Genomic DNA, 23714 nt, shown 5'->3' with positions numbered 1-23714 from the left:
CATAATACTAACTTGGCACATGGGTACCTAACTCTGAGGTGGTCTGAGGTGGTGATGAGATGATTGATAAGAGTGTCTCTGGTGGGTGAGCGAGGTGGATGGTATGCCACACAGATTATGATGGAAGCAGTGTTGCGTGGGTGGGCCCGTAGCACGACACGTACCCATAATGCTTCCACATCTGCTGGGACTTGAACATCCAGGCGTGACGGGCGTAGGTCATCTTGACAGAAGAGGGCAACGCCCCCTCCGCGTCTATGTGAACGAAGGTGATGAAAGAGTTGGAATGTGTTTGACGAGGAAGTCTCAGTCAGACTTGAGACTTGTGTGTGGTGAGATGTCACAATCAAGGCGCCTAGTTGCTGCAGCTGCGACATTAGTTATTATGAAGGATTTGAAGAAAAAGAAGAGAAAGAAAGGTGTGTGGGTCAGAGAATGGATAGCCAGAAGAAATGAAGAGGGAGCACATGCAAAACTGTTAAGAGAATTGCTTGATGAGGATGCAGTATCCTATAAGCACTTTCTACGTATGTGTCCTGAAGATTATGATTATTTGCTGGAAAAAGTAACCCCTAAAATTAAAAGACAAGATACTCATCTCAGAAAAGCAATCACCCCTTCAGAAAGGCTAATGCTTACACTTCGATTTCTAGCATCTGGTAAGTACTATGAATGAATAAAACCCTTGAATATATTTGTAAATTTATTACAAAGCATACATGTACGTGAAAGGAAATAAAATATTTTAGTAAATAATGCCAAACATGAATTTATCAGACCTGTAATATTTCTTTCAGGGGACAGTTACCACTCACTGATGTACACGTTCCGCATACCAGTAACAACTATTTCGAAAATAATCCCCGAGGTTTGTGAGGCACTATACGAAGTTCTGAAAGAAGATTATCTTAAGGTAAGAAATAATTATAAATTGGTAAAATGGCATTGCAACCCGATATTACTGTCATAACTTTGGGTAGTTGTTCCATGGCCTACATTAGCGTCATAATTACTATGAGATTCAGGAGATGAACATGGGGGAATAGCTATTTCAATTATAGCTTTCATAATGATGTGTTTCAGTATTTTCCTATTTTCATCGTAATGTAATTGGCGTAATTCCGAAGCAACATAGTCTCCAAACACTGAGTAGTCATCTTGTGGTTTATTCAATACATCGATTGCTTTTTTCAATGCAGCCTGTTCTTCCAAATGTTTAACTTTTTTCTTTTTACCGCTACATTTCTTTTTGTCGTGTTCTATACCAGAAGTAGATGGTGTGACAAAATCCTGACATTGCTCTGAAGGTTGTGTGAACTCTTCGTTAACTACGTTTTGTGAGAAAGACGGATCCTGAAAAACAGAAAGATAAAATATTGTACAAAACTATATGACAATTAATGGTTAATTAATTAAGTTCCTTAAGATTAATTTGAAATCTGATGCTTTTAAAAACCATAATTCCTAAACTAAAAGCAAGTATAGGTGACTCCCTCGTATCCGGCACCTATGGGACTTAGGCCATGTCGGATATCTGAAAATTCCGGTGAGATGAGAGGTGTACATACATCACACTCCCTCGCTTATTGCAGTACTTTTTTCTGAATGAAAGTTACCAAACCAAAATCCTTGTAAAATCCTTTTTCAAATGAGTATAAACACCTATGAAAACAGAGAATCTATAAAGATTTTACTGCCTCAGTTGATGTACAACGTTACATATAGTACAATATTAATACCCCAATAAAAGAGAAAATTATTAAAAGATTCAAAGTAGAAATTGATTCTTTGAATCTCTTAATAATTATCTTTGAGTACCAGATACGAGGGAGTATACTGTAACAATATTTTTTTCTGATTCACATCCAGGATAATATTTGTGAACACGTAATGTTTTTGTTTTTGCAGATTCCGAGTTTGAATGAAGAATGGAACAAAGTGGCCCAAGATTTTGAATTGAAATGGCAGTTTCCTAATTGCATAGGAGCACTCGATGGCAAACATGTTGTCATGAAACAGCCACAAAACAGCGGAAGCTTATACCTCAATTACAAGGGTACCAACAACATTGTGCTATTGGCATTGGTTGATGCAAATTATAAATTCATATACATTGATGTCGGTTGCAATGGGCTAATATCTGACGGAGGAGTATTTACAAATTGCTCATTATCAACAGCTTTAGAGGACAATCTTTTGAATATACCAATTGGACGACGGCTAGATTGTACTGATAACGATGACCCTGTACCATTCGTTGTTGTTGCTGACGATGCATTTGCATTGAAATCATACCTCATGAAACCATTTCCTTTCACAAATCAACCTGCTCCAAATCGCATTTATAACTACAGATTATCCAGAGCACGTTGAGTAGTGGAAAACGCATTTGGATTGGTATCTGCCCGATTCCACATCATAAGACGGCCGATGGAGGTGGCCCCAGAAAGAGTGAAGCAAATTGTATTATGCATATGTGCTCTACACAATTTTTTACTCTCTCGAAATAATTCAGCCAGTGTTTATGCTCCTCCTGTAACGTTCGATACGGAAGATGATGGAATTTGTACTGCAGGAAGTTGGAGACAAGATGGTTTGCCTGCCAGCACTTTGCATTCCTTGCAACATTCACTTACTACTAAAAATTCTACTAGGATGGCTAAAGATATTCGTGATCAGTTTAAACAGTATTTCATGACAGAAAAGGGTGAGGTTCCATGGCAATATAAATATTTTTGAATAAATAGGCTGTATGTGAAATATAAGTAAGTGTTTTTGGTCGTACTTTTGATATGTATGATTAAAACATATGATCATTGATTACAAAATATAGTTTGTTTTACTTACCATATTTGCACTGGTGCTTCCTTGCGGTTTATTACATCCAATCATGAAGTGGAGAGCGTCGAAGAATTCCCATGTACTTTTCAAAATCACATCATCAGCCCCGATGCCAGTTTCATTCTTTTTTAATTTTCTCATTTCCCTGTTCATTTGGCAACACAAATTGTGCCACTTTCATGTGATTTTTGATTCGGGAATATTTAATATCTCTGCTATTTCTTTAATAGCATTTGCCTTCTTTTCTTTATTGCGGTACTCCATCAACGACACATTCCACAGTTCTGGGAACCTTCCATACTGTTGTATTAATAACATTGTCTTATCACTATCCCACTTCCATCTTTCATTGGACGACATTTTACTCGCATGGTAAAGCAGTTCTCTAGATAGAACAAAGAAATCTATTTAAATCAACAAATAGACCTAGAGCAGTCTCGGCACGTACTCTCCACCTCGTGTCCACTACAACACTAGCTAGATTACAACAACCCTACCGAGATCAGAGACTAAGTCTAGCTAGAACGCTGTCACTTCTGTTTACACTAATTAGAGAACTCTAGCTAGAGCAAATCTAGCTAAAAAATCTACAGTGTACCTTTAGAATTGTTAGGATAAATGATGAGCAGGACAGAAGGATATATTGTATGCCAGATCCAAGAACCAAGCAAAATCAGAATGTAGAAGAGCTGAAAAAGAGTCAAACCCAAAGTTTTTTTTTTTTTACCACTACGCAAGGTCAAAATTAAAAATGCGAGTAGGCATATCGGACCTGAGGCTTGAAGATGGTAGTTATGCAGATTCTGACCAGGATAAGGCGGAGAAGTTGAACAAATTCTTTTCATCGGTGTTCACGAGAGGATGCGAACAATCTTCCTGCGTTTGAGGAAAGACGGTTTGACACAGTGCTGACTCACATTGTGTTCTCTGATGAGGTTGTAAGAAATAAACTGTTAAGCTAAAGATTCACAAGAGTCCCGTCCCCGATATGGTACATCCCAGAGTGTTAAAGAGAGCTGTGTAATGAGCTTGCAGAGCCTATTAATATCCTGTTCTGCAAATGCTTGTTGGAACAAAAGGTCCCTGATGACTGAAAAATGGCTTATGTGAGTCCTATATTCAAAAAGGGCGATTGTCACTCCACGAATAATTATAGACCAGTGAGCCTGACCAGCATAGTGTACAAAGTACTGTTCCGGGCCCGGGGACAAAGGTTCCTGGAGTTTAGAAAGATTGCACTATGTTTAGCCGCATCCTTACATGGTTGGTTCATGGGTGGGAAGACCAACTGCTTGGGTAATGCTGGATTTTTCTGCTCTGAGTCTTTATAATTGCTGTGCACACACAAATATTTCTTTAAATGTACATGCAATACTAAAAAAGTAAAATAATACAGTAATAATTCAATGTAACTGAGCTGAGGCGACGAGTCAGGTGGTGAGGTGGCTAGTCAGGTGGTGAGGTGACATGCTAAGACTCTTACACAGCAGACATATTAATAGCACTACTAAACATTGTCTTAAAACATTTTACTTTATAATTTCTATTTTAAAATTATTTGATATGTGATGGCACAAAGCTTGAAACTGCCACCACAACTGCTGAGCAACTTCAAAAGTTATCACAACCTGTACTCAAATGTACTAAGTTAATTACGTATTAAATTTTTATGTCGAGTGCAAACTATGGGATGTATACCCAAATTCATTACTATCTTGCAAGAATTCCAGCAATGCAAGTTAATTCTGCTAAGTCAAATCAGTGGCATTTTATAAGCAAAAAACATAAACTACCTGTCTTTTATAATTCTGAGTCCCTGACCTCTGCCCCCTCCACTGACAACTACCCGGTAATCTCCCCTCCTGGCTGTCAACACCCCATCTCCCCCTCCCCCCTCCTCCCAGCCAGCAGGTAATAAAATATTTTAGAGGGTAAAGGTGGTTTTAGGTATAAAGTTTTTATCTTATAAAATATCACAAACTTGACTTAGCAGAATATAACTTGCATTGCTGGAATCCTTGCAAGATATCAATTAATATGAGTATAAACATCTTATAGTTTGCACAAGAGATAAAATTTTTAGTCCTTTAGCATAGTTCATTTGAGTACAAAGCAAATACAGTAATATGTTGCTCAAAATTATGGCTTTTTCACAGGGAAAAGTCTGTATAACTAACCCCAGTGGTCAGGATATTATGGCAAAAGGGTTTGTCTCCCACCCCGCACATCTGTCTCTGTCATTCCTACTGTAACTCGACAAAATATTGTTCATTTATTAATTAATTAGTAAAGATATGTTACTGAAATAATTTGAGCTTATTAATACCATTGCCCTTCATATACAATAAAATACTTATTTTTACCTTATTATTTGGCTTGTCATTTAATTTTTATGCAAATTACTAATTATATATTATAGTTTTTCTATAGTAGTATTTCATATTTTATATTATCAGTGATAAAATATACACCATAAGAGGTTTATCATACAAGAATTTATAGTACAGTAATAAATGTATGAGGGTGTGGTGGTGGTGGTGGGGGTGGAGGGTGTATGTTGGTGGTGTTGGAGGGTGTGTGGTGGGGGTGTTTGTAAGTGATGTTGAGGTGTGTTCCTGACACACACACACAGGAATTAAGACAACACGCATCCAGTGAGGGTCTTGTTGTGTGACCGTCGGGTGGCGAGATAAATATCAGCTGTTGAGGAGCGCTTGGCAACACGTTGCATGTTATCACTCATTTCCATTCCATCTCTCTAATCACCCACACCTTTCTGCTTTCTCACTCCATATTTTAAAATGTTATGTAATGTAATGTTGAAGGGATACAACTTTGCTCATTTATACTTATGTTTACCACAATCTCCTTAAAATACTTTAGCTTTCGTGTTTATTCAAGACATCTTCAGGTCTTGAGACCCGCTAATCCCCCACCCAAGAAAGGGTGACCTGACATTCCATCCCTGTAAATTCATTTGCTTCTGAAGATGTCTTGAATAAAGACAAAAGCTAAGGTGCTCCAGTGTACTTAGTTGACCGAGAGGTAGCAGCGAACAACACGCACGGTGGCGGCAGGACGCAGACTAAGCGGATGTAAACAAACCCGACGCACAACGTGTAATTTAAGGGAATCGCACTCAATTTAGTGGAATAGTTCTGTAAATCAAGTGAGCATAATGGAAAGCTCAATTTAGTGGAAATTTCAATTTAATGAACATGGGTGGCTTGAATTACTGTAGTTCGTTAAACCGAGAAAATACTACTTGGTGAGCTTGAATTTAGAACCCCTTGTGTTGGTCATCCATGACATCAAAAAAATAACCTGGGGTCATATTTTCCATTCCTTTTAACCAAACTTCTGAGTCTAACCTAACCTAATACTGTCGTTCCGGCACTTTTGGCGAACCGGCCAAAAAAGCATTTTTCGTAAGGTCCGGACATGAATTTTTATCATTTTTGGCAAACCCGCAAAAAATGAAATTTTCGTAAGGTCCGGACCTGTCGTTCCGGCACTTTTGGCGAACCGGCCAAAAAAGAATTTTTCACACGCAAAAAATGAAATTTTCGTAAGGTCCGGACCTGTCGTTCCGGCACTTTTGGCGAACAGGCCACAAAAGAATTTTTCGTAAGGTCCGGACATGAATTTTTGTCATTTTTGGCAGACACGCAAAAAATGAAATTTTTGTAAGGTCCGGACCTGTCGTTTCGGCACTTTTGGCGAACCGGCCAAAAAAGAATTTTTCACACGCAAAAAATGAAATTTTCGTAAGGTCCGGACCTGTCGTTCCGGCACTTTTGGCGAACCGGCCAAAAAAGAATTTTTCGTAAGGTCCGGACATGAATTTTTGTCATATTTGGCAAACCCGCAAAACATGAAATTTTCGTAAGGTCCGGACCTGTCGTTCCGGCACTTTTGGCGAACCGGCCAAAAAGGCATTTTTCGTAGGGTCCGGACATGAATTTTTGTCATTTGTAGCAACCTGCAAAAAATGAAATTTTCGTAAGGTCCGGACCTGTCGTTCCAGCTTTTTAAGCGAAAGAATTTTATTAAGGTCCGGAGATGAATTTTTGTCATTTTGCGCATGAAATTTTAAAAGGTCCGGACCTGTCGCTCCGCACTTTTGGCGAACTGGCGAAATTTTCGTAAGGTCGGACATGAATTTTTGTCATTTTGGCAAACCCCAAAAATGAAATTTTCGTAGGTCGGACCGTCGTTCGGCACTTTTGGCGAACAGCCAAGAATTTTCGTAAGGTCCGGACATTTTTGTCATTTTGGCAAACACAAAAATAAAATATCAGAGTCCGACCTGTCGTTCCGGCGAACGGAAAGAATTTCTTCAGATGGACATGATTTGTCATAAAATGAATTGGGTCCAGACCTGTCGTTCTCTTTGGCGAACCCGAGAATTTTTAAGGTCCGGACATGAATTTTTGTCATTTTAGCCAACCATAAAAATGAAATTTTCATAAGGTCGGACATGAATTTTGTCATTTTTAGGCCAAAAAATGAGGTACCGTGACTCAAATACTGTATACCAGTACTGTACATTTTAATTTGGTTAGATTAGCTTTATTTGAAAAATTTTGTCTGTCATTATTAAAGGTGCATTCACAAAGTACTCTTGCCAGAATTTTTCCCCTGCACCACTACTGTACCTATGTATGCTGTGTGTGTGTCCTGGCAAAGCAAAACAATGTAAGATTTTAGCGAGAATATTCTATACCACTGGGTGTTACTTGGCACAGTAATATGCTAAAAACATTTAGCTTTGACACATGTAGCCATAATTTATATGCATACAGCACAAAGTGATGTTAAACATATGATATAAACCTCAGCAAGTCAGCAGAAAATTAAAAATTGACTAAATAGAAATATTTCCATGCCTCTCATAATCAGTATGACCACTACTGTAATAGAGTCATCTGTAGTTTCATTTTCTCCTTTATTAACTGTCATTTATTCTTAATTTCTTCATTAATCATTGTTTAGCAGATTTTTTTATTACTTTTTAAACTACCTGTATATAATTCATTCTTTCCTATCCCCCCAAAATATCCTCCTTCTTTTCCAGTTGAGATTTAAGTAGAGATACTGTGCAGTATACTGTTAAAAATGTCAAGCTCTTCAATACAGAGGGTCTCCAGGTTACGAACCGGTTCTGTTCCTGAGGACGTTCCTAAATCGGATTATCGTAAGTCGGAAAACATGCTATGCAAATACTTTATTTACAGAACAATGTTTAAAATCCCACTATATCATATCCTAAGTCCTTATGTACATCTAAAATCACTTAATTTAGAAAGAAATACAATGACAAAATACAGTAAATGAAAGTACAGTAAAAAAAAAATAAGTCAAGTAAATAAAATAATTTAAATTTAGGTTTAACCCGTTAAGTAAGTTGGGGACCCCCTGAATGATGCTGCAGTATCCCTGTGCTCATGTTTTGGACCAGGGTGTACAGTAGTATCTGATGTAAAAATATAATGGTACAGTAGCTATCAATACTGTCAGTGTAATACAAAAATGAGTCACCTTCTGTTGCATCCTGTGTTTATAATGCTTTAATTTTTAGAACATTTACCTCTTTCAATTGTCTATAGAGCTTGTTAGCTGAATCTACAGCATCTTTGTTAATGTGTTCACAGTGATCCCCACATATCCTTGCAGATGAATGATAAAAAGGAAGAGTGTACCAAAGGTACACAGAACTTTTGGTACAGTGATAAACGGTATGCACAGTTCTGGCAGCACTACAATACTATGATGATGACAGCTCACAGAGATGCAATTGTGAGAGCAAGATATGTTGCAGCTCACACCAAGGCTGCACTCTCTAGCATGGTGGGTTGTTAGTAGTACAGTATTCAAACCAACACTCAATTAAGAAATAGTTTTTCAATTGTAGTTTAATTACCGTGGTGCAAATCTTAGTTTTTGTGAAGTATGATGTACAGTTTAATTTAAATTGCTACAGTACTGTAATTCTATTTGACTGAGGAACTCATTCTTTTCCCCCTTGCTATTATCATACTGTATAAAGTTACCGTCTTTCTATGCAAGTATATATCTCGTACCAAGCAGCCGGGGTGCATAAGACGGCCCCCCCAAATTTCCATTTAAAAAGTAGTTTTTGAGCTCTATTCGCTGTATAAGACCAGTACCCCAAATGTGACACTTACCATTGGGAGCTTACTGACCCAGTAGTCCTTTACCAACCATCCCATTGACCAGTGCTGTTTACACATCCTTGGTTTTTTAAAATAAAGCCAATTCACTTCAAGTAATGGCATCAAATTTTACCGGTTGGTGTAGTGTAAACACTAGTGACTCACTTAAAAGTTTGTTATTTAACTTGAACTAATGTCGGTGTCGAATACAATTGTTTCATTTACTTAAAATGGATTTACCGATTTATTTGTTTATTTATATCATACTGTAATATATTAAACACACTGGAAGTATTTTCTTTAATTTATAAGCTTGCTTCAGCGAGCTACAGTATTCTAATTCAATAGTGTTTCATTAGGATTTGAGTGAAAAAGATTACTGTACATACTTACTACATACATTTATTACACAAATATATATATATATATATATATTTGTGTAATAAATGTATGTAGTAAGTATGTACAGTAATCTTTTTCACTCTATATATATATATATATATATATATATATATATATATATATATATATATATATATATATATATATATATATATATATATATATATATATATATATATATATATATATATATATATATATATATATTCACAATATTTTATAATTGCAGTCATGTACTGAATATTCTATGTAAAAAATATAAATTTTAAATGAATTATTTCTAGTGTGGTCGACTTCCTACACAAAGACAGGCTATAAATAGCCGTCTTATCTCCCCTCTGTTCTGAGAGAGAAGGTCTTGGTAAATAAATTTTGTTTGTTTATTTTCATTGTTTGTCTAATTTATCATGTTGTATCAAAGTAATATTACTAAAAGTTTTAGGCAGCTACCAAACAGGGAGATACTACCGCCTGGGAAGATATTGGAAGCACAATGTACAGTACAGTATTGTCTAATGGTAGACCCTACTTCCATATGGCATCACGAAAATTGTGACCAAGTCTTATGTTGCTGATCTATCTTTCTGCCTCATTTACACACAATTGCTGAGTTTCAATTGTTTCTCTTCCTTTGACAACACAACATACATACAATATAATGTTTCACCTTTGATCTTTTTTCCATTTATTTATGGTTGGTTATTTAAAATAATGCTAATTCACTTCAAGTATTGGCATCAAATTTTACCCGCTGGTATACACTAGTGACTCACTTAAGCGTCAGTTATTTAACTGGAACTAATGTTGGTGTGAGTAAAATATTTCCATTTACTTGAAATAGATTTGCCGATTTATTTGTTTATTTATTTAGCTATAATATATTGTAATACATTAAACACACTGCAAGTATTTTCTTTAATTATATACTTGTTTCGCGAAAAAGGAAGGCTACCATTATACCTGGTAGGTGAAGTTGACCAGACATTTATGATCATTAAGGACCAAACTCCGAATCCATGACGTGACTTCTCTTCATCATTCTCATCCTAAATTTACCACTGTCGGTAGTTTCAAGAATTAACGCAGTCATTTACTGAATATTCTTTGTAAAAAAATTAATTTTAAATTAATTATTTATAGGAGATAAGTATTATGATCAGTAAATATACAGATATGCATTACTGACCACCTCCGAACACAAGGACGGCTAAAAATAGCCACAGGCGGTCACTGGCAAATGGGGGGGGGGGTGATGATAGCAGCTGTGTTTATTACCGGGGTATATTGTTCTTTTATGGTATGTTAGACTGGTTTATAATACATTTTTATTATTTTAATATACCGGTAATCTTCATTTTAATCCAGCTTCCCAAATGTAAGTTTCAGTATAAAATAATTAGTGGTAGGACCTTGTGAGTGGTTTACCATGTTTCCATCACCACTCTTGACACGCTAAACCGCAAAATTTAAGAGGTAAGAATTTTATCTCTGGTGCTTAAGACGACCCCCTAACTTTGGGCTGATTTTTTTTTTGTTCAAATTCCGTCTTGTAGGCCGAGATATACGGTATTATGTGCCATTCCTCAAGTTGGTTTTATTGGTTTTACTAAGACATCACCACCTCTTTTTCTAATTAAAATCTTACTTAAAGTTTACTGCATTTTTCTGTACAATTGCAGCGTGTAAATTTCTTTCATTCGCCAATTCTTCACTGTACAGTGATATCCCCGTTAGCCGGAACAATTGGTGCAAAGCACTTTCGGGAATGATAGATTTCCAGGTAACGAGACGACTGTCAAAGCTGGAAAAAAATCCCTCATCCCCGGAATTTTCCGGGTAACGGAAATTTTTCTCAAAAGTTCCAGAAATTGCCCATTACATCATCTCTCAAACCCGGAAAAATATCCCTCATCCCCGGAACTTTCCGGGGAACGGAAAATTTCTTGAAATTTCCAGAAAATGCACCTGATTTTCATCTCTCAAACCCGGAAAAAACTCCCCTATCCCCCGAATTTTCTGGGTATCAGGAAAATTTTCTCAGAATTTTACGGAAAATATGCCCCTCGGAAAATTGTTCCCAAAGCCAGAATTTCCAGAAAATTCCGGCTTTGGGGCGATTTTCCATGAAAATTTGAATTCCAGCTATCGGAGAGTTCTGGGTATGAGGGATTCCAGCTAACGGAGATATTACTGTAAAGGGTATACAGTGGTCCCTCGGTTAACAAACACAATTCGTTCCAGAAGGTCTTTCGTTAACCGAAAATTTCATTAACCGAAACCATTGTTTCAATGGGATTTTGGGTAATTGGTTCCAGCTCACCGAAAATTACATTCAAAGTAAAAAAAAATGCAGTAAAGTACACTTACTTTGAGGTGTGTATGTAGAAGGCTCCTGGTTGTTGTTGATGATGATGATGGGAATTAAAAGTGGGGGTGGAGGAGAAGGGAGAAGAGAAGGAAGTGGGGGTGGAAGAGAAATCACCCCATGCTTGATGCTGTCATTTCACCCATAAAATTTTAAGTTCACTAGGTGTAATTTAAGATTATTTTCTTTAAATCAACACTGCAGTACACTATATATTGTCAATATGTTTAATAAATTTCAGAATGACCAATAATTGTCCTGTAAAAACGTAAAAATACTCTGTGTTCAAGAGACCCACAAGTAAGATGTTTCCTCCACTGAACAGAGATACAAATTGAGGCCTTGTTGGGTGAGTGAAGGGGCTGTTGGGTGCACCAAAAACTAGTTCCCTGTACTGCACTTATGTTAAATAAGTGTTAAAATGACTAAAAATTTTAATATAAAACTTGGAAAATTATTGAATAGTACAACCTTCTTGATATTTACTCCAATTTTAACGAATGTAAGCCCTAGAACCGATTTCTGTATTGGCGGACTAATCTTCCAGCTGGTGAGCAAGCCAAAGCATGTCGAAACATTTACGTAAGAGTTTCATTAACTGAATTTTTGTCCGTTAACCGAATTAAATATTCTTATGGAAGGTAATTCGTTAACCGAGGGACCACTGTACCGTATTTCACTTGTTACCTTCATTCAATTACAAGATAAGCATTATTTATGTTTACATCTTATAGAAGAGGTCTTGACTGTATACCAAATTATAGTTTGTTTTCTTCATGGACATTAAATCTCTAAATATTTCAGCTTGGATCATTACCGGTATATCTACAACAAAATGTTCCTGAAGATGAAATGTCACATCAGTCACTGTTTAGGAAGTACCACTCCTCTACTTGTTCCACCAAAAGCCTGGCTGATGCTACACGAACCAACAAAAATAGGCGAAAAAGGAAGAGGAAACTGAGGAACAGGAGAAAGAGGGCATTGTCCAATCATAACAATCAGGGAGTAATTAGTGATACAGAGATACTCCACTCCCAGATGAGTCGAGGGATGCATATTCAAGAAGATGCGGATGATGAGGAGGATATGGAGGTGACTGAGGACTTCCTTAAATTTCTAGAGCAAAGTACAAAGCACCGAAAGCAGTGGAAAGACAGGAAAGGTTTCGGTGGGCCAGTAACCTCCCCAGAAGAACCAGGAGCTGATACAGGACCCAAGGTGAGCACCACAGTTGTAAGACATGAGGAATTACTCATTTTATTGGTGTTTGTGGAAAGAGTGAGATATACAGTAGGTATTTAAGTATTTAAGTACATACACACACATACCCACCATGAGCACATGTTTTGCAATCTGATTATAAACATGACTATTCAGTTTTCCCCATTTGGGATGTGATGTGTAAATATACTGTAAATTAGTAAAAATATATAAACTAGAATTAGCTTCAACAGAAAGACTAGAAAATCTAATTAGAACATTATATAGAAGTACTGTACTGTACTAGCAAAATTACACGGCTTCACTTGGGTTAGGTATTGTATATGTGTACTGTATAACCTTGATTGTCACTGTTTGCCCTCACTGACACAGGTAACGACCTGAACTTAAACTAACCTAATCTTGACCATCACAGTTTGCCTTCCTTGACATGGGTAACCACCTCCTGCAATCAATCGCTGTGGCGATATGTGTGTGTAAAGCTTTAGGTCTTGCTGCTTCTTTTTTGGGGCTTTAACTGGAACTGTTTTTAGTTATAACTAGAGGTCGTAGGCAGCTATCAAACAGGGAGGTATTACCTCCTGGGATTATATTAGGAGCATAATGGACAGTATTGTCTAATGGTAGGCATCACAAAAATTATGACCAAGTCTCAGGTTGCTGATCTGACTGACTTTCTGCCTCATTTACACACAATCGCTGGGTCTCAATTGTTTCTCTTTCTTTGATATCATAACATATACAGTGATATCTCCGTTAGCCGGAACAATTGGTGCAGAGATTTCTGGGTAATGAAACGACTCTCTCAAACCCAGAAAAAAATCCCTCATCCCTGGAATTTTCCAGGTAACAGGAAAATGTTCTTGAAAGTTCCAGAAATTGCACATTACATCATCTCTTGAACCCAGAAAAATATCCCCCATCCCCAGAAATTTCGGGAACGATTTTCCGAGGAGAGTTCCAGTTAAGAGGGATTCTACCGAACGGAGATATTACTAGTGGCAGGGTCATCATCACTGGATTCTCTTTGATATTCTTCACATTGTTGAGGCGTAAAATAGGCGGTTATGAGAGCTTGGCAGCTGCATTTAATAAACTCCTGGTAATGTTGCCTGTAGGGTTCCATCAAACCATCTAACTGTGCACTGAATTCATTACTGTGTTGCAAGCTGGGCTCAATACTCATTAAAGCATCCTTAAGTTCTTCAACTTTGCTGAGAACTGCGTCACCTGCTGCTGAGTCATGCCTTCTTCCGTCAGCTCTGTACTGCCACACCACCAACACTGATTTAGCGTGTCATCTTATTCTGAAGTCAAATTATATATCATATTTTGTTCTATTATTTAATAGTGTTTACAGTGTTATATTAATTATGATGAGACATGCACTATAATAGGCTGATCATACGATCATACAAAAATATAATAATGAAAAAATAAAAACAAACTGGCTGTCTTACAGGATGTCTTTAATTCAGCCCGATTAAAGTCAGGGAATAGCGCGCCCTGGGAACTAACACCCTTGAGATGAACCGACCTAACAGCGCTCTTCGTTTGTTGGTGTGACACCCTGGTGTACTCCCCACAGTTATATGGGCCAAAGTATTATTGTTGTACATGGTTGGGGATAACTAGCAGAAATATAGTTGTCCCATGTTGAATAGTGAACCCATAAATATTGATATTACCAGTAATAAAATTTTTTATGTGGTTTGTGAACATCATTCACATTTACTACCAGATGAGTTCTTGTAAAAGTGCCATGTTGTTTGTTCCGAAATAACATGATGTTATAAATAATATGTTAATTTGGGATAATGTCAAGTGTGTGAAATAACCACCTGTATGGCCAAGGAAATAATATAATCATTGCTGAATGTTGTAACAAATAATTGAAGATCTATTTTGTTACTTGTAAAGTAAACCCTAAGTGGTCCAGTCCTGTCTGAGTGTGTTAAATTGACATCTTATTCCCTTTTCCTGTTAATAAATATTGAATTAGAAAATTGAGAGTATCACCACTCATTCTTTCTAACAGTTGGTTCTCGGAAAATAACTACTGTAACTCATGTGCCTATAAGCTCGCAATCACGCTACCCTACAGTGGATAATATCAGCATATTCTAATAAAAGCCTGAAAGTTTGGTAAAGAATGAAATGGTTTTCCCAGGTCCCCTGCTCCCAAGCTCCAGTACAATTAGACATGGTGCCATCTCTTGTTGGTGCTGGGGTCAATAAAGTCAGTTCTACTTAATTTAGAAACACCATTTAAAAAAAAAAGCCTACGGTATATGGTAAAAGTGTGTGCAAAGCACAAACACTCTGTTGCAAGGGAGAAAGGACAAGCAACCCTTCTGGGAAGGTGAGGGAAAAGTTACTGCAACAACCCTTCCTCCTCCCACCACTCTACCTCTACCACTCTTTCCTCCACCACTCTTTCCTCCACCTATCTGTACAAGAGTAAGAGAAATCATGTAAAGAAAAACAGAGAGAAAGAAATAGAGTAATTGAAGGATAAATAGAAACTAGAAACATTATGTCTCTGGGAAAAAAGTCATTTTCTCCTAATTTTCTCATGTTACTGACCTGACCTGATGCAGTGAACGTGGGTGAGGGATTAGTGGTCTCATATTACTGACCTGTCAGGGTGGAGAATTAATGGGTCTCATGACTTGAAGATATCTTGAATAAAGACAAAAGAATTATGCAGTACACTGTACCCTCGTTAATTTGGATTTTGACTTAATTCATAGGTGTTTTTTGGTTTTGTTTTCAAAAATGAATTAATTTTAATTTGGAATGAATTTAAAATAACTGTGCGCTGCCCCCCCCTCCCCCCCCCCCATGTGGGGGTGAGCAGAGTGGTTCCTGGAAAGCGCTGCTCAGTCACACAGACAGGACCGGATTGCACTACTGCCTAGATCCCACTGCATAAGTGACTATCTTATCTATGCTGCCTATGTGCAGAGTTGTGACTAGAGACTCCTGGCAGTCATCTTTGCCTGTCCCTGTTGCCACTTGTCTGTCACCCTAGGACTTTTGGGGGTTAGGGGTTCTGATGATGATGGAAAGTATGATGGCTGTGCATGAATTGATTTCTGTGGTGAGGGAGGAACACAGGCTGCAACCAGACACCTTATATAAGCCATACATGTAAAGGAAATTGGGTTTTACATTTTTGATAATGAGAGGAAGTTCGTTTTCTTTCTTTCCTTGGTTATAGTCATTTAATTTTTAGCTGATGGCAAAAGCCCCAACCCCCTTGCAACTCATTGGTTCATAAATAGTGTTTGATTACTATTGATATATTGCAAATAAATCCATATACAGTGAACCTTTGAAGATCCGGACTTCTGTCTGAAAAAGCCAATTGTCCATATTTTCTGGTGAATGTACTGAAGTATAAAAATGATAAATAATGATATAAAAAACACCAAAATACAGTACTGCACTGTATTTTATGGCATATAAGATGCACCCCCATTTTAGGAGGGAGTATTTAGGAAAAAACTATTATGCATATTTTCCTCCTGTTGCCATAGTTTTCTTAAAATAATAAATACAGTACCAGGAAATGTGAGAAATAAATAAAAATAATATCAATAAATAAGTTACAACAAAAAATACTGTATTGCCAGATCAGTAAATAAAAAACAAATGAAAGTTTAACACAGTCGCCATTTGAATACACTCCCTGCTTTACCATAGTAACGAAGACCAGTGGGAAGCCGATTCCCAAGCAACGCTCCCCATCCCCTATACTCTGCGGTCTCCTCCAGTTATGTGTTTGCCCTTAGGACAATTATTTCTTTTACTTTTTTCACAGTAAGTCCTTGATACATGCGGGGGATACACTCCTGAAAACCCTCGCATAAATCTTATACTGTACTTAGTGAAATGGAAAAAATAGGATGTGCTCCATAACCAAAAATGAAAATGTTCCAGACCCATTTTCAATACAAATAAACCATAAAACAAATCAATACACTATAAGTTTTAAAATAATAGATAAAGCAAGTCTACACTGCAGTGTACTTAACAATAAAAGCAGATACATCAATTTGAGTAGATGAGATGATGGAGGTTTTACAGAGTGGGTGATGGTGTTGGAGTCACATCTGCAGTCATCATATAAGCTACAAACAGGTTTCTTAGCTTAGTACAGTGGTCCCTCGGTTAACGAGCACAATTCTTTCTACAAGGTTACTCGTTAACCGAAAAATTCGTTAACCGAAACCATTGTTTCAATGTGTTTTTGGGTAATTGGTTCCAGCTCACCGAAAATTGCCTAAAGTCAACAAAAAGGGTAGAAAAGTACACTTACTTTGAGGTGTGTATGTAGAAGGCTCCTGGATGATGATGATGATGATGGGAATTAGAATGGGGGTGGAGGAGAAGGGAGAAGAGAAGGCATTGGGGTGGAAGAGAAGTCACCCCATGGCGCCATAAATTTCAAAATGACCAATAATTTGACTGGAAACTCAGAAAAAAAGCGTGTATGTTGAAGAGAGTCTCAAGCAAGAAGTTACCTCCACTGAAAAGACACAGAGACTGACGCCTGTATGGTGTGTTGACAGGCTGTTTGGCGCACTAAAAACTAGTTTCCCTGTACTTAAATTATGTTAAATAATTGTTAAAATTACTAAAAATTTTAATACAAGACTTTTAAAATTATTGAATAGTACAAACTTCTTGATATTTACTAAAATAGTAAGGAATTTAAGCCCTAGAACCGATTACTGTATTGGCGGACTAATATAACAGCTAGTGTGCAAGCGAAAACATGTTGAGGGGCGCTCGTAAGGAATTCGTTAATCAAGGGAATGCTCGTTAACCGAAGTTAAGAATCCTATGGAAGGTAATTCGTAAACAGAAATCTCGTTAACCGAGGCGCTCGTTAACCGAGGGATCACTGTACAGTATAATCAGATTAAAAAAAAAATATATATATATATATATATATATATATATATATATATATATATATATATATATATATATATATATATATATATATATATATATATATATATATATATATATATATATATATTTCATTAGCCCAATAAACACTCGGACTTCTACATACAATCAACACCTCAACCCGCCAGGATTCAACCCACGGCCCATGATTATGACTGGAAACGCTAACGCTGGACCACCAGGATACTAAAAGCAGTCCTAGACTCTGTTATATATATATATATATATATATATATATATATATATATATATATATATATATATATATATATATATATATATATATATATATATATATATATATATATATATATATATATATATATATATATATATATATATATATATATATATATATATATATATATATATATATATATATATATATATATATATATATATATATATATATATATATATATATATATATATATATATATATATATATATATATATATATATATATATACAGTATTACCCCGCTTAACGCGCTTTCACTTAACGCGTTTTATCATATACGCGGTGCCTTGCCAAAGCTGAACTTTCACTTAACGCGGGTTTTTCCACAGCAACGCGGTGAGTGTCCGGCTCGGATGCTATTTTTAGATTTTGACCACGCGCCACGCGCCACCCACCCGCCCTCCTGCCTGCCTGCCTCTCCCTCCTCCTCCCTCCGCTTGGGTAAGCGGCGCGGTAAGGTTGCGCAGTGTGTGTCTTTGTTGCGTTATCACTGACGTCATATGACGTCTCGGACTGTGATTGGCCATGCAGCCCTACCCCCCTCTGCTGCTAGCTGTAATTGGCTTAAAGTATTATGACGTGACTACCCCGGGGAGGGAGGGAGGGAGGAGAGACGACGCTTGACCTAGCCGCGGCAGTTTCATCCCTCAAGGCCACGCCGGGTTAACGCGCATCCATTGTTCCGTAAAATGGCTTCCGCCGGACCACCACCCCCAGAGAGAAACCTTTCCTTACCTGGACCCAGCGGCACTAAACCAAAGAAGACACGACGTTCATTAAGCTACGAGCTGAAGTACCAAATTGTTCAAGATTTGGAGAAAGGAAGACGCCAAGTTGATCTCGCGCGCCAGCATGGCGTCAACGAATCTACGATTCGTACAATAAAGAAGGATGCAGCCAAGATAAAGGAGCACATGAAGATCACAAAGTCTGCAGGTGCTTCATCTATCAGGTATTGCCAGAACAGGGTGCTGGCAAAAGTGGAAACTTTGCTGGTGAGTTATTTGGTGCGTCAGGCGCGACGCAACATGGCGGTGGACACGCGCTCAGTGCAGGAGTACGCACGTGAGCTATACGCAGCAGTGACACGTAAACTGGGAATTGCAGAGCCCAAACCCTTCAATGCTTCCCATGGTTGGCTGCATAGGTTTAAGAGGAGGAACAAGGTCACCAACATCAGCATTGTTGGTGAGGAAGCGAGTGCTGACCGTGCGGCGGCTAGAGATTTTCCTCCGTTTTTACGTGAGATTATGGAGGAAGGACAGTACAGTGACGACCAGGTGTTTAACATGGACGAATCTGGTCTTTTCTGGAAAAAGTTACCTTCCAAGACCTTCGTTGTCCAGTCTGCGAGCAAGGTAAGGGGCCGGAAGATGCAGAAGGAACGCATCACCGTCCTGTTTACCACCAATGCCTCCGGTACCTGTAAACCAAAGTTATCGGTGATTCACAAAGCCCGCAAGCCGCACGCCTACAAGAATATGGACATGAACAAGCTTAATGTCCACTGGCTAACCGCACGTAAGGCGTGGATGTCCTCTTCTCTGTCCCTCTTCTGGTTTGACAACTGTTTTGTTCCTGACGTGCAGAAATTCTGCGAGCAACAGAATGTTCCTTTCAATATTTTGTTGCTCCTTGACAACGCACCTGGACACTCGCCCCTACTTATGGATCGTCACCCCAACGTAAAAGTGGTCTTCCTTCCTCCCAACACTACGTCATTAATCCAGCCCATGGACCAGGAGTTAATCTGCAATGTTAAAGCTGCATACTCGGCAAAGAAATTCAAGCTCCTGAACGACTCTACCAACACCAAGGATGAGTTGCGTAAGCTGGGTGACACCGACAGCGAGAGTAAAAGCGACGAGGACAAGGAACAAGAGGCGGCGACTCAAGAACTTCTCGTCAAACAATTTTGGAAGAAGTTTAACGTCAAACAAGCTGTAGACTTCTTGGTGGAGGCATGGAATCTGCTGTCTATTGCTACGATTCGTCACGCATGGAGACATGTGTTGCATGGCATACCAGGTGAGAGGAGGAGTGAACCTGTGACTGGTCAGGTTCAGACTGTTGCAGTAGCAGTGGACCTTGCCAGAGAAGCTGCGCTCAGTATTACAGCTGAAGGCTTCTCCGAGACCACCAACGAAGACATCATGGAGGTGATCAGAGATCCTGAAGTGACTGCCGACGAGATGTTGGAAGAAGAACCCGCCAGTGAAGAGGAGGAAGAAGGTGCGTCATTCTCCGAAGAACCTAGTTTAAGTCATAGTGATATTAAGTGTCTCATAGAGTTAACAGAAAAAATTAAGTCCATCGTTTCCCGCGACACTGACGATGAACGCCATGACGTCTTCCATACCCGACTGGTGCAGGCTATGGAGCCGTACATCACGGTGTATCATGACAACATCAAAGCCAGCCGTCAGCAAAGCATAACCGAGTTCTTCGCCCGCAACCCACCACAGCCAGCCCAAGCCAGTGATAGTGATAGTGAAGTTGATTTTGAGGGATTTGTCAGGGAAGCCATAACAACTGTAAGTGACAGTGATATTGATTCACCTAGTAATGGTGATTCACCTAGTAATGGTGATTCACCTAGTAATGGTGATTCACCTGAGGGGCAGTAATCTGCCCTCTGCCTCGGAACCAGCCTCCATCCCCGTATGCCGACCCATCTCTTCTACTACCGTGAGTGTTCCTCAAAAATTTTCGTTTTTTAACCTATTCTTTATTTTTCCTATGTTAACCTTTATCTTTCCTAACCTAACCTCTTCTATATTACTTGTTTTTCATGCCACCATAAAGTTAAGATAGAATTTTTACTACAACATAGTTATTTGTCGTCAAAAAGTGGAGTTTGGGGGTCGGGCTGGGTTCTATTGGAATTAATCCCATATGTTCTGTTATTCACTTAACGCGGTTTTCACTTAACGCGGGACCCTCTGGGTTCAATTGACCGCGTTAAGTGGGGTACAACTGTATATATATATATATATATATATATATATATATATATATATATATATATATATATATATATATATATATATATATATATATATATATATATATATATATATATATATATATATATATATATATATACATATATATATATATACATATATATATATATACATATATATATATATACATATATATATACATACATATATATATATACAGTGACCCCTCGTTTAACGAACGCCTCGGTTAACGAAATTTCGGTTAACGAACTGCCTTCCATAAGGATCTTCAATTTGGTTAACGAACAAAAATTCGGTTAACGAATTTCTTACGAACCGACCTCAACATGTTTTCGCTTGCACTGACCGGGCAACCAGCTTTAGTATCAGTCCGCCAATACATTAATCGGTTCTAGGGCTTAAATTCCTTACTATTTTAGTAAATATCAAGAAGTTTATACTATTCAATAATTTTAAAAGTTTAATATTCAATTTTTTAGTCATTTTAACATTATTGAACATAATTGAAGGTAAAGTGACTAGTTTAATGCGCGGCATCCAGCCTCTTAACACAGCAAACAGGCATTAGTCTCTCTCTGTTTTCACTGGAGGTAACATCTTGCTTGAGACTCTCTTCAACTAAATGCTTTTTTTCTGTGTTTCCAAGCAAATTATTGGTCATTTTGAAATTCATTTTACATATTGACAATATATAATGCAGTGCAGTGTTGATTTAAAGAAAATAATCTTGAAATACACCAAGAGAACTAAAATTTTATGGGTGAAATGGTGCCATGGGGTGACTTCTCTTCCACCCCAATGCCTTCTCTTCTCCCTTCTCCTCCTCCACCTCCCACTTCAAATGCACATCATCATCATCATCCAGGAGCCTTCTACATACAAACCTCAAAGTAAGTGAACTTTTCTACCATTTTTGTTGAATTTAGGAAATTTTCGGTGAGCTGGAACCAATTACCCAAAAACCCATTGAAACAATGGTTTCAGTTAACGAACTTTTCGGTTAACGAACGACCTTCTGGAACGGATTGAGGTCGTTAACCGAGGGGTCACTGTATATATATATATATATATATATATATATATATATATATATATATATATATATATATATATATATATATATATATATATATATATATATATATATGTATGTATGTATGTATGTATGTGTATGTATGTATGTGTATGTATGTATGCATGTATGTATGTATGTATGTATGTATGTATGTATATATATATATATATATATATATATATATATATATATATACATACATACATACATACATACATATATACATATATATATATATATATATATATATATATATATATATATATATATATATATATATATATATATATATATATATATATATAATTTTTTATTTTATTTTTTTTTTTTCAGGAGCACCCAGATGTTGTGCGGAGTCGTGAGATGCAGCAATTATATGGACAAAAATCTGCAAAAATACATGCCATGGAAACAGCGCTCCAACTTTCCTTTGACCGTCTCTCCACATTATACCAACCCCAGTACTGGCCAAACATACCCTTCAATGTCATGTTTAAATAGAAAGTATAAATATTAATTGTATTTAATTCTCCTACTCAGGGGCACACCCAGAAATTGAGTAGGGGCGGTTTCCAAATATTTGAGCTAGGTGAGGAGCCAACATGGTAAACTACAGAACACTACTGATAGAGAAACAATTCTTACTTGAAGGGTTTCAGGGGCATATTTAATTTTCAAAAAAAAATATACATGAATTTACTGTGCTGAATGCATGTATACTGTACAACACTTTTTTTATTATTTTGCATCCTAGTGGTTATAATATTCAGTACTTGTATAGATAAAAGATCAAAATTTGCTTAAAATATTTTATTTGCACAAACATAGAACATCTTTACTTTTCAGCAAGTATATTTGCAAATTTCATCTTCCTGGGATTTCTATGTGTAAATGTGTCAGTTACTTGGTTTATGTCCATTGGTATATCTTAGTGCATGTGCAGTAGTGTCAGGCCTGTCAGTCTCTCATTTTCCATTGTTATTCTGAATGGTGTTTTTATTCTTTTCAGTCCACTGAAAGATATGTCAGCAGAGCATGTTGTTACTGGCAGGATGCACAGAATAATGAGCAGGCCCCTCACATTGGGGAACATGGAACCTGATGTCTGGGAGAGGGTGGTGGTCAGTGTAGTTAGAAGGCTGGTGAGGCCCTATTCTTTGGCCTTTTTTCCCACCTGACATGCCAAGTGTGTACCTCACTCTTGATACTGCCAGGAGGTGGCAGGTCTTCCCAGTAGAGGTCAACCAGCTCTTGTATTTTTCTGCTGCCCTCTGCTGGTGTCAGGGTTACCAATATGGATGGGATGACACTGAGTCCCTGGAAGGCCTTCTGGTGCAGGGGGGTGAACCTCATCTCCAGCTCTGCCAGGAGATGGTCTAGGAGTGGAATAGCCACTGTTCTCCTGTAGTATTTAGCTAGTA

General features: G+C 37.6%; 1 protein-coding gene across 1 annotated transcript; it reads left to right on the top strand.

Annotated features, from left to right (window-relative positions):
• Window positions 1–222: 222 nt before the first annotated feature.
• Window positions 223–22810, top strand: LOC121856399 (gem-associated protein 8-like). The gene is made up of 5 exons (XM_042351976.1): window positions 223–659; window positions 798–913; window positions 8518–8691; window positions 12589–13005; window positions 22627–22810. The coding sequence occupies exons 1-5, from the start codon at window positions 287–289 to the stop codon at window positions 22792–22794; spliced, it is 1248 nt and encodes a 415-aa protein (XP_042207910.1). The 5' UTR covers window positions 223–286; the 3' UTR covers window positions 22795–22810.
• Window positions 22811–23714: the final 904 nt, after the last annotated feature.

The sequence above is a fragment of the Homarus americanus genome, unplaced genomic scaffold (assembly GCF_018991925.1).
Source record: "Homarus americanus isolate GMGI-L3 unplaced genomic scaffold, GMGI_Hamer_2.0 scaffold1024, whole genome shotgun sequence".
NCBI lineage: Eukaryota > Metazoa > Arthropoda > Malacostraca > Decapoda > Nephropidae > Homarus > Homarus americanus.
The sequence above is the reverse complement of the archived record's forward strand: the minus strand, read 5'-3'. Positions and strand labels throughout refer to the sequence as shown.